The sequence below is a fragment of the Ambystoma mexicanum genome, chromosome 3p (genome assembly GCF_040938575.1).
Source record: "Ambystoma mexicanum isolate Mex_15411 chromosome 3p, UKY_AmexF1_1, whole genome shotgun sequence".
Lineage (NCBI taxonomy): Eukaryota > Metazoa > Chordata > Amphibia > Caudata > Ambystomatidae > Ambystoma > Ambystoma mexicanum.
In genome coordinates, this window is record NC_090925.1 from 891,319,954 (window position 1) to 891,332,741 (window position 12,788).

The following is a 12,788-nucleotide window of genomic DNA, read 5'->3' on the forward strand; positions in this document are numbered from 1 at the left end:
TCCATGCCAGCAAAGGGGGATTATGTCTGTGAACATCCTAGAGAGTGTGATCGGGTCATACTGTCATCTGTGCAGGAGTTTAACAGCATGGGTTTTGTATTGGCAGGAAATCGAGGTCTTAAATGATCTACTACAGAGTCGCCCCCAGAGGCCGTCTCCGATCCTACAACCCAAGTCTCTTTCCCATTTCCCTCTGAGGCTTTTGGTGGTTCCCTCCCGGGGGGTTAAAATAGCCGAGTAAAGGAGTGAGATGAGGCCTTTCATTTCTACATGGGTATCTAAGATTTTCTCAACTGGGTGAGTTTTCTTTGTAATTTGGGCTTTAGTTTTGGTTTCATTAGGATTCCCTTAAGTCTCAGGTAGAGGAGTGGGGAGAGCCTACCTATTCCCAAGGATTCTTCAAGCTCCTGGATACTTATAAAGGACTCCTCCCTGACCAACTGACCAACTCTACATAGGCCCGCGTCAAATCAGGGCTGATAGTGTTCATGGCCTGGGATTTCCTCTAAAACTGGTGTGGACCAGATATGACTCATGGGGGAGGGGCCAAGTGGTCACATTCTCACTGTGTCCCTTAACCTCCAGCGCCTTCCACATTGTTACTAGTATTGGGTGATCCCTAATTCTCCTTGGGAGCTTTTTCATCGGGACCCATAACCACTCACCCACTGTGACAGGGCTCAGGAGGGAGTTTTCAAGAAAGACCCATTGTTTGTTGGGGTCCTCTCTGAGGTGGGGGGCCAGGGTTCTGAGCTGGGCTGCTCTGTGGTAAGTTCATAAGTCTGGGAGGCCGACCCCCCCTCTATCCTTGGGGAGGGTGAGTGTTTCATAACCTATTCTGGGTCTCTGGCCTTGCCATATGAATTTCGTTATGCATTTTTTGGCTTCTTTAAGGAGTGTTTCCGGAGCTTCTAAAGGGAGCATCTGGAAAACATACAGGACCCTGGGGAGGAGGTTCATCTTTACGGCATTTATCCTTCCCATCCACGAGATTTGCCCCTTAACCCATGTCTCCATATCTTTGAATAAGTTGTCAAACAGCGGGGGGTAATTTGCCAGGCTTAGATCTTCTTGGGGCCGGACGATGTTGATCCCCAGGTATTTAATCCCTTCGGTACGAATTTGAAACCCCAGGGGGGACAGATCCGTGAGGTCCCTGTCTGCATCTGGGGCAAAGGGGAAGATCATTGACTTCCCAATGTTCATCCTGAAGCCTGACAATTGGCCAAACCGTTCAATAACCCGAACAGCAGCCGGGACCAAACTAGTAGGTTTCCTCAGGTGGAGCAGTATGTCGTCTGCATAGAGGCCGAGCTTGAAGGTCCGACCTCCAGCGTCAATACCGCGGACCATCGGGGCACATCTGATGTACTTTGTGAGTATTTCCATGGTCATGGCAAACAGGATTGGGGAGAGGGGGCAGCCCTGCCTCGTCCCCCTTTGAAGGCTGAATGTTCGTGACAGGTGACCATTTACCGTGACTCTAGCAGAGGGGTCTGTGTATTAGGCCTTAATGGATCGCCTGATTCCCTCGCCAAAGCCCAGTTTGACAAGGACTCCATGTAGAAACTCCCAGTCCACCCTGTCGAACGCCTTTTCGGCGTCGATGGCCACCAGGACAGGGTTGTCGCCCTTCGGGCCGCTTCCATCATGAGGTGCAGGGTTTTTCGGAGGGTGTCCGCCCCCCGTCTCCCTTGTATGAAGCCCACTTGGTCGGAGTGGATGAGTACCAGCATATGGCTGTCTAATCTCGTGGCTATGATCCTGGTGAACAGTTTAGCGTCCACATTCAGGAGGGAAATTGGTCTATATGACCGGCAGTCTGTTGGATCTTTGCCCTCCTTCGGGATCACTGTTATCAGTGCCTTGCCAAAAGATGGAGGCGCACTCCCGGTCCTCATGATATTTGTGAATAGGCCCGCCAAAAACCCCGCTAGTAGGCCTCCAAAGGCCTTATAGAAGCCTGCGGTGAATCCGTCCTCCCCGGGGGCTCTGCCCAGCTTAAGACCCGATATTGCCTTGACTACCTCCTCGCTCGTTATTGGGGTGTCTAAGGCTGATGCCTCTGGGGGGGTCCATCACATGTAACGTTACCCCTCTGAGGTATGCTCCCAGTGCCTCCGCCTCCGCTTCTCCTTCCCCTCCCATAGAGAGTCTCATAAAACCCTGCAAATTCCTCAACTATTCCCTCGGGATCCTTTTTTGTCCCCTCATCCCTGCATGAGATCCTTGACACCCCGTCTATCTCTCCGTTGGCCACGGAGTTTGGCCGCCAGCATGGCGTCAGCTTTATCCCCTTTTTCATAATACCTTTGATGCAGGTGTTGGAGGCCCGCTACAATTTTCCCCATCTCCAATGCTCTCAGCTCTTGCCTTTTCTCTCTTGCATCCCCCAAGTCCCTTACCCTCTCCTCATCACTCTTCCCTTCAGTTGCCTCCAATGCTATTATCTGCGCCCGTAGCCTATGAGCCAGGAGAGCCCTAGTCCTTTTTTGGAAGCCCCCTCTCGAATCAGAACACCCCTCTACGTCGCCTTTTCTGCCTCCCAAACTGTCTCCATGTTGACTTTACCCGTGTTATTCAGTTCAAAATATTCATTGATCGCCTTCTCCATCTCCTCCTTAAAAACCACATCCCTTAGCAGGAGGTCATTGCATTTCCACAGGGATTCTCTGGGCTTCAGACCCAATACACTAATATCTGCCCAGACCATATCGTGGTCCGACCAGCTAACCGAGCAGATGATGCAGGACTTCACTCGGCTCATGTTCTGGTGCCCCATGAAAAGGTAATCTATTCTCGTTCTGGTGCCATGGACCGCTGAGTAGAAGGTGTATCCCTTTCTCTCCGGATGCAATTCCCTCCATGTGTCCACGAGCCCATAGCCCCACATCAGCTCCCGGAATTTCCCCTGGGGTCTACCCCCTCGGCTGCCTAGCGGGAGGGCCCCTCCACTATGATCTAATTCCCGATTTGCCCACATGTTAAAGTCTCCACCCAGTATAAGGAGCCCCTCTGTCCTGGCCATTATCTCTCCCATCGCCTCTTTGAGAAATTCAACCTGGCCCACATGAGGACAATAGATAGCAGCTAGGGCGACCCTGGAGTTGTGGAAGTCACCCGATATAATCATGGCTCTACCGTCCTCCCTCCCCCACCTGGTTACCTCTGAGAGTCTCTGGTTTCTCTGCAGGATGATCCCGACTCCACTCAGTTTCGTGGGAGCGGATGCCCAGAAGGTCTGGCCCACGTGTGCTCCCGGGATGGCCCTCTCCTCTCCCGTGACCGTTCTGGTTTGCTGTACGAAGAGGATATCTATTTTAGCATTCTTCATTTCCCTCCCCAAGAGGGAGCGCTTTGCTGGGGAGTTCAGACCCTTTACATTGAGTGAACCAATTCTCAGTGACTCAGCCCGGCCCCTATTCTCATTGTCTGCCATTGGGTCCTTGTCTTGTGTGTACCGTCTTCCCGGATCTGTGCTTGCTGCCGCCTTCCAATGTGGTTTTGAGACTGTGTGGGTCCCCAAAATCCCCCCGCCCCCCAACTCCCTCCCTTCCCTCCTCCCCCCCCCTCTTTATCATGACGCTTGCCAACGGGCAAGCCACCAGGGTGAATATAAGTTCATCCACCGCAGTCCCCTTGTTAAGCTCAGCGTCCCCGGCCGAGGCTGTTTGATTCAATCTCTCGGTTTCTCTAATAGCGAGCCACTGACCACTTAAGTCCCCTTCGGCTTCCGTTGTGGGGGTGTTTAGTTTCTTGAATTTCCTTCGGCCCTTTATCATCTTCTTTGTGGACCAGGGGCCCTCCAGCTCCCTTCTGGTGCTCCGAGGCTCTTGCACCTCCATCTCGTTTCCTTCCTCTGGGGTATCCCCTTTGAGTACCTGCAGCAGTTGCGATGCCTCCTTGCCGCTGGTCACTCTATAGTCCACTCCTGATTCGAAAGACAAGGCGAATGGGAAGGACCACCTGTATTTTATGTCTTGGCTGGTGAGCCACTGGGTGAGTGGCCGGCACTCTCTTCTGTGGGTAAGAGTGAAAGCCGAGAGGTCCTGCAAAATCCTCAGTGTCTCCTTCGAACAAGAAGCTCTCCAGCCTTCTCCCTTTCTCGAGGACCTCCATTTTTTCTCTGTAGCGGAGGAAGCGCACAACTATGGACCTTGGGCCGCCCCTCGCTCCACCTCCCCCTCCCCCTCAGTGGGCTCTTTCCAGCTGGACTTCCTTGCCCCCCTCGAGTGTGAAGAGTTGGTTGATGAGGCCCTGAACCTTTCTCCCCACGTCTACGGCAGTCTCGCCTCTCTGTTGAGTCACACCCATAATACACAGGTTGTTTTGGCGTTCTCTGTTCTCTAGGTCGTCCATTTTCAGGGCTATGTCCTCCTCTCTGATTTCTAGGTCCGTTAGCCTCGCTTCGTATTTCATGTCTAACAGGTCCATTTGGAGGTGGTTGTTTTCCATTCCCTCCATTTTTTCCTTGAGCGTCTCCACTCTCCCCCTGAGATCAACTATAGAGGCTTGTATGTCCAATCGAATCGCTTTAATCTCCTGGAGGATGTCCTTGAGGTCGTCCTTCGTTAGCACTGCGGCAGGGGGTCAGCACTTGAAGGCATGGTGACTGTGTGGTTCACCGAGGGGTGCGTTGGACCGGCAGAAGCGTTGGAGGGAGCGGATTGCACACGTGGGCTGGGTCGGTTCCAGGGCTCCGGTCTCTAGGTGCACTTCGGAGTTTGGGTGGGGGCGCCTCTCACCCTGCCTTAATGCCTTAAGGTTTCCTCCAGTCGTCTTGGGCCCTCCGCGCTTCCACGGAGGCAAGCTCGCATGTGGGGGGAGGACCCTGGCGATGGCTCAGGTCCTCAGGGGGGGGCTGAGATTGTGATTGGGGCCTGTTTCCCCAGATGCGTCACGGCTGAAATGTTCCGGGTGGATCCCTGTACTCCAGGGGGGAAGGGCGTGCCAGCTTTTACGGGGTGAGTTGTGCTGGTCCGTGCCCAGAGGGCGCCGGAGGGTGGGCCAAACACAGTCCGCCGAGTCTCAGGTATCAGTTCTCCCCCCTGCGCTCCTCACCTTCGTCGGGCTGTCGAGGGCCGCCACACGTCCATTGTGGGCCCGAACCCCTTCACTGGGGGCTCCTTTTCGAGTAGGCCTCCGTGCGCGGGGGATGGGTCGGGAAGCCCCCGGAGTCCTGATTTGCTGCTGGTGGTCTGCACCGGAGCGGTTCTTGGTGATGGGGGGGGTTCCCACCAGGACGCTCCACTCGTCCCTGGCCCCGCGCGATGTCCACACACCACCGGGGCAGCGCTCCGGGGCCCGCTCGGCGTCCACGTGCGGTGGGGGGTGTGCTCCTGCGTTGTCCTCTCGGTGTTATGGGCGCAGGCCGCAGCCTTAAAGGCAATGACCGGCGGCTCCGGGCTCCGCGGCGGGTCCGGCTGAGGCCTGGGGCACCGCGAGATGTGACGCCCCCAGTGGCTCCGCTGCATGGCGTCCGAAAAGGTGTCCTCTCTGTTGCTCAGCGAGCGGGGCCTCAGATCGGGGCCAGGCTGTATCCACTTTTGAATGAGCGCTCGATTTGTTGGGCTGCTGCCGCGGGGGCACACATTCCCATCGGGGTTACTCCAAACTCCCGGCCGGGGATTGGCTCAGAGTGCTAGGCCCTGCGGCGGTGGAGGAGCGCTGGTCTCACACGTCCAGCATGCTCCGCGCCCCCTGGCGGTCCAAAGGGCTTACCTTTCATGATTGAGTCAGGATTGGATGCCCCACAGCTCGGTATGCCTCGTAGTACAGAGGCTCTGCTACAGGTGACTTTGCTGGGAGGGAGGCTTCCCTTGATGTCGGCAAAGTCAGTATAGTCCCCTGCCAGGCTCTTCATCACTCCTATTCAACTTTGCAATTTCAAGGGCATATATCTTCATTGAGATTCTCTTATACGCACACTTGATTTGGCCTAGTCCATTCTTCTGTCAAGGCTTCTTAACAGTCTTTTGCACATTTTACCTTCATCCGTATTTTCTCCTACCACGACTTCCATACAATATTTCTCTTCACCTGGTGTACTCTCCTACCAGGACTTTCGTGCCATCATTTTATTACAATTCTCTTTTACCCATGAAACAATAGCAGCCCAATGTTGGTGAATCATTCCTTGAATGGATCTCTACTTCATATATTGGGAGTTTGCCCCTCTCTCAAGTTTGTTCACCTTTACACGGTTTTCTCTTTCTTTCCCTTTAAGATGCGGGTTAAACGACCAGTTTGTGGAATAGCTTTTGGGTCTTTCAGCTCCTTCACTTTGCTTACGGATAGCTTTTTCGAATCAGCGCACACTTTCAGGCAACCCGGTAACCCTCTCTGCTTCTCTGGGCTTACTGGGTGCTCCAAGTGTCTGTTGCACCTCTCTGCTTCTGTAATCTTCGGATTATGGGCTTGGCGTGCGACTTGTCATCTGCTGCGCCTCTGCCATGCCAGTCTTCGGTAGCGCATCCTCTGCACTCCGATTCCTCCTCCTGATGGACGGATTAGATTTGGCAGCTTTTCCTGCTGCGTCTTTTCCGGCAACGTTCCGCAAACGCACAGCTCAGCGTCTGCAGCTCTCTCACTGCTGTCGGTTGCGTGGGTTTTAAACTTCCTGGTCCGATTAAAGAGTTTCCAAAAATTAAACTGCAGCGTAGGTTTCCCAGCCTTAGTGATCTTTACTGTTCTTTGTCTCTTCCTCGTCTCAGTAGTTGATGCATAATTCTTTGTGTTGTTGAGGAAGCTGGTATGGGATTCTTTCAGGAGTAATCATAACTGCTCCCTGCTTCTTCCTTGTCTCAGTAATTCATGTATTACTCTGGTTATCATGTTGGGGAATATTAATACTGGATTGGATTCAGTACATGGAAGAGGACGAGTGGCGCAATAGGCCATTAAGGCTTGAGGAACAGGGGGAATATCCCTAAAGGGGAATAGGGGATATGTGTCTTTCCCCGAAGATCTTGTGTCTCTCTCCCGAGGGTCGCCTCTCCCCAGGTGGTACCCCCTCATATAGCTGCCCTCAGGTTCAGGATTAGGTAGCGGCTGCCATCCCCTGGCCACATAGTGAGAGGCTACGTCAGGGAAAGAAGTGATGATACCATTAGATTCATCACACCGCAAACGGCTGGCTCTGGGAATCTCTCACATAGATGTGGAAAATGCCCTACTTGCAAGGCTCCAGGTACACGGCGTGCATCCTCACAGGGGCCCACAAGATTGACTGGCTCTTCTCCATCCTAAGTGATCTGCACTGGTTACCATTACCAGCTAGAATCCTGTTTAAAATTGCTGGCATCACCTTTAAGGCTACTTCTGCTGCCTCACCGCCTTACCTGGTGGCTAAGGTATAAAACGCCTTGGCAGTTCTTAACATTCGAGCAAGTAGGACCATTGCCAGACTCTAGACTACATAGGGTGTAAGGAGAAAACTAGGAAACAGTTATTCACCTCATCGGCTAAGGTCCTGTGGAATTCAATCACAGTAGCAAACTGGACAGCTCCTTCTCTCCTCCTTTTCAGAACAAGATGAAAACCTGGCTATTTCAGTCACACCTTGACATTACGTAGACTTTGAGGCTACTTACTACACACAGGGATCTCTATCTGCAACTCAACTTAATTCTACTGTGTTCACTACTTTGCGTACACACACAGTACTGCGTTACGGTCTGTCTCTACACACTCTTGCCTTTTAATGTTACTCTAATCCTGTTGTACAGCACTCCACTGCTTCCGAGCTAGGTTTGCGCTATATCAATTTTAACATAACAATAATAATAAATGGGTATACAGAGCAACATGGACTCTTGCCACCTGGATGAAGAGTGGAAACCTGAGACTGGCATGAATACCCCCAGCCAGGTTAGCACCACTACAAGGGGTGCAATTGCCCATACAGCATCCAAGAGTTGCAAGACATTCACAATTTAAGCTTGTTTTGTAAGGCCCAGCATGGCAAAAAAGCAAAACATAAAAAGGAGGAGATAATGAGAAGTCAGAAAGAGCACCACTTCAGTACAGCAGATCACAAACATACCCTTTGTGGCAAAAAAAGTAGAAGCAGCAGCATTCTTCTCCCAGTAACGGTTTCTGAATATTAGGGAAACCAACAAATGGGAGTTTTGGGTGAAGGTATGTATCTCCTCAAGGAAAGTGGAGGGGCCAAAAGATTATGTGAACTGTAAGGGGTTGGCATGGTTGCAATATTTCCCAGACAACTACTCCCATTTAAGGGATAGAAAAACCACATTAGTAGTTTTAAAAAGCGCACAGCCCAACATAAAACAGAACAATGGCATTAAGAGGAAAAGCCACAAGACTTAACTATTCGTCTAAACCAGTATTCAACACTGCATATTAAGATCCTTCTGGTTATCTGCAAAAGTGGTGTTTGGGTTGTAACATCAAACTTCATAGAAAAACCTAGAATGTTATAGAAAGTCTGCAAAATGATCTTCTAAGCTATTAAGGATAGCCGACTATCACAGTTAACTATTCAAATAACCTAGTGAATATACAAGAGATACAATATAGGAAAACATCTTCGATCCATTTTTTATTTAAAAAGAGAATACTACTATTTGTAACCACTGCCTCTTTCACAAAGACACAACAATAGACAATTTATCAAAATTATTCTAATCCATCCAATTTCTTTGCTGTACCTGGCCAAAATTCCATTTAAAGCTTTATCAGCTGCTGCACCCAGTACTTCAGCCTTCAGGTAGTATAGCATTCGGACTCGCAAAAGTACCCTAAGAAGATAAAAGAGGCCTTGTTTAAGAAACAGGACACAATTAGAAAATGTGCAGCCTGCCATGTTATCCCCCATTTTATTTGTTTCATTCTCATTTTGTCTGCATTACTATTCTTAAATTGCCATTTAAGAGTATCAAATGTTTTAGGGATAGTTGTCTGTTGCTTTATTTAATTATATTACCATTTCTTTCTTTCTCAGGGTCGCAGTATTGTGTAGGATTATTGCACTCAATACAAATATAAAAAAAAAAAAATGTGCACACTGCGCATATGATCAAATCACTTACTTCTTGGTAATGTTCTTTCTGATGGATTTGCCTTTCCACTCAATCTACATTTTAGATACATTTAATCTTCTTCGCCACCAGCTTTCTCTGAAACATATTCAGGCCACCAGGGGCTCTAGTATAACTATGCATCAGCTCCAATTAGCATTGTTGGGTGCCCGAGACAATGGACATGACATCAGGTACAGCATTACATGGCACAATTAGCACCTCATGACCTCCGCTGGGCCTTATTCCCTAGCACTCAGCAGCTGAAGGATCACCTAACAGGAAGGGGTGATCAAGATGTCAGTTAAGACGGGACGGTTGGGCGATGAGAAATCTGGGGGAGTAAGGATTAATCCATCAGAAAATCGCATTATTAAGTAAGTTGTTCATCTACTGGATTCCGTCTTCCTGCAGATTCCTCATCTTAGATAGATGCCCAAAGCAGAACAACAGTTGTGGGAGAGAGGAGCCAGAAACCAAAACCTATCCCAGAAAACCCATGAACACTCACAAAGTGTGTATCTTGAGCGGCTATGGATTCCAGCCATTAATGTTTGGTAAACGTGTACGAGGAAGCACAAGTAGCCACCTGCCAAATGTCCAAAATGATGGAAGCTCATCTGCAGGGCAGAGATGGCACCCAGGTATCAGTGAGAAAAGGCACCAAGCTCTTTTGGCACTTCTTTCCCAGTCAGGTCATAACACCCAAATTCAGAGGACAATGCACCTGGAGTGGGTATGCTCAGTAACAGCCCTGCGTGCACAAGGGCCAGAGAAACAAATAGAGAGATGGACATCTTTTTGACATCAATTGCCCAAAAGATATAGTATGCAAGAACTCTTTTGGGGTTCAGATTGTAAAGCTTCTCCTCCACATTAGATTAAAGATGGAAATCTGACAACCTTGGAAAAGAAGGTTGGTACCCCCCTCAGAGACACTTTCTTCTTAGAGAAAATAAAGTAAGGAGCTTGCTCACCTAGTCTGCAGATTTGAGGACCACCAGGAAAATCACTTTAAGTGTGAGCCACCTAAAAGTATAACAATGCAATGGCTCAAACAGAGCTGAAATAAAAAACATGATTGTTAGCTGCAGAACCGATAAACTGGTGTGGTGGAAATTGGCTACCTTATCCACTCCGAGATTGGCCTCATGGAAGGAGACACAGACAACAGTTTCAAGGTAACAGAAATATCTTTAACTTAAATGTCAGAATGGTGTAAGGCCTAACTTGCCCTATGCTAAGGTGGGCTTTCCCTACCTAAAGAAAACAAGGCTAGTCTGTGTCAGTAAGTTCAACTTAAAAGTCTGTCTGTGTCCAAAACCTATGCTTGCCCTCAAAAGTAAAACAAAACAATGTGTAGGGATTTCAACCATAAACTAAACAGTGTTCCAAAAGTAATGTTCTGAGCTATTTCCAGCTCAGGCTTATTCTTCAGCTTCTCCACCCGGAGTACCAACAAGTTCACCACAGTGTTCTTGTTACCTTCTCTTGGATATAAGGTAATACAATTCTACACCTTTTTAAATATCAAGAGGATTCCCTTCCTTAAGTTCAATACCATTTCATTGCAGCAAGTCTCAGGGTTCCTTTCCCCAAGCTCAATGTTACAGTTGTCACAAAAGGAAGTATCTTGAGGCTTTGTCTTTAAGATGAGCTCCAGCAATTCTTCATAGCTCAGGGTTCCCTTCCCCAACCTTTCAATACACCAATAATAGTTTTCTTTTGACACAATAGTAGGTTTCCTTGTCAATATATAGGGGTTGTCTGGTTTGGGCGCAGTTGTCAGACCACACGGTCCACCTATCACAGGCCGCGAAACCAGGAACACTTAGCTCTCCTGCTCAGACATAGGCTCTTCAGTGTCTTGCGTCTGTGTTTCAAATTCCTTAGTTTGACTTTCTTATTCTGTACCCATTCAATGTCTTGTATTTCAGGGTCTTATTCACACTTCACTTCTGGTAACCCTTTTTCCCCCCTTCATGCTTAGCTTCCTGCAAGTATAACAAGTTACTTTCTTACCTGGTAACGTTCTTTCGATGGGATGTTCCTCCGACGTATTCCACATCTATGACAGTAATCACCACAGCTGTGCTGCTTCGGAAATTCTTCTGCATCCTGCAACGATGACGTCGATACGCTGTTCCTCGAGGGCCTACGTCGAGCCAATGTCACCGGATGTTATAAGTAGGACACACGACGACTCCAGCCTCAGTTATGGTTTTTTCCTCAGAACGATCTTCTGCCAGCATGACTACAGAAAGCCTTGCGGAAACGTAAGCTGCAATCGCATAAGAAATTCTGTAGAGGGGCAGGCTGGGAGGGTGCGATGTGGAATATGTCAGAGGAACATCCCATCAAAAGAAAGTTACCAGGTAAGAAAGAAACTTGTTCTTCGAGGGGATTGTGTCCTCTGACGTATTCCACATCTATGACAGACTCCCAAAGCAGTACCAACGTATGGAGGAGGGAAAAGAATTTAGAATTTTAGAATGCCCAATCAAATTGCAGAATAGACGACCGCCTTACCAAAGGCTAAATATTGCCCATGGATAGAATCCAGGGAGTAGTGTTTTACAAAAGTATGGACAGAGGCCCACATGGCCGCTTCACAAATATTACGAATGGGAACACCCCTCTGCAGAGCAGTGGAGGCAGCCACACCCCTAGTAGAATGGGCCCGTAAGCCTACCAGAGGGTACTTACCCGCCAGACGGTAGCATTCAGAGATTGTCAAGATGATCCATCGGGACAAGGTCTGCTTAAAAACAGCTTGACCGAAACGCCTTCCAGCGTATCCCACAAATAGCTGATCATCCACTATGACCCGGGACATCCGTGAAAGATAGAAGCTCAAAGCTCTCCTAGGATCTAACCTATGGAGCCTCTCCTCTTCCTTACCAGGATGCGGAGGAGGATAGGACGCCGGAAGAATTACCTTCTGGATCAAATAAAAATTCGACACAACCTTTGGAAGAAAAGAAGGACGAACCCTAAGGACAACTCTGTCCTTATGAAACACCGTGAAAGGTGGCTTGGCGGGAAGTGCCTGCAACTCACTCACTCTGCGAGCGGAAGTTACCGCAACCAAAAATAGTTTTAAAGGTCAACAGTCTCAAAGGACAAGAATATAAGGGCTCAAATGGAGCACCCATTAGGAATTTCAGAACTAGGTTAAAATCTCATCCCGGTACCTGGAAAGGAGATGGTGGGAACACATTTGTCAGCCCTTTTAGAAACTGAGAAATCAAAAGGAATCTTAAAATAAGAACACTCCTCAGACGAGCGCTGAAATATGGATAGGGCTGCTAGGTAACCTTTAATGGTACCCACTTGCAGGCCCTTGTGGGCTAAAGAAAGCAAAAAAGACAGAACCACAGTAATTGAACACTGAAAAGGATTCACATTTTGTACCCTGTACCAGTCACAGAACTTTCTCCAACAGCAACGGTACAGGAATTTTGTTGCTGGCCTTCTGGCCGAGAGCAACACCTCCATCACGTCTTCAGGGAAGTCCCAATCCTTGTACCTCAACCTTTTTTAAAACCAAGCATGAAGGTTGAGAGACTTGACCTGTGGATGGAGAACCCAACCCCCCTCCTTTGAAGGCAGATCGTCTCGGTAGGGAAGACGGCGTGGAGGGCAGATGGACATGTCGAGAAGGTCCGGGTACCACGCTCTCCTTGCCCATGCCGGAGCAATGAGGATCATTCGGGAACCGAACCTCCGTAACCTCCGCAGCACTTG

The 12,788-nt window shown here is 49.2% G+C and overlaps 1 protein-coding gene across 4 annotated transcripts in view; it reads right to left on the reverse strand.

Annotated features, from left to right (window-relative positions):
• CHD6 (chromodomain helicase DNA binding protein 6) overlaps nt 1-12,788 on the reverse strand; it is a 2,307,824-nt gene that overhangs the window by 970,564 nt on the left and 1,324,472 nt on the right. For all 4 annotated transcript variants that reach the window (XM_069652122.1, XM_069652123.1, XM_069652121.1 and 1 more), the window contains exon 23: nt 8,673-8,762. In XM_069652122.1, coding sequence (XP_069508223.1) covers nt 8,673-8,762 — 90 coding nt within the window. The remainder of the gene's footprint in view (nt 1-8,672; nt 8,763-12,788) is intronic.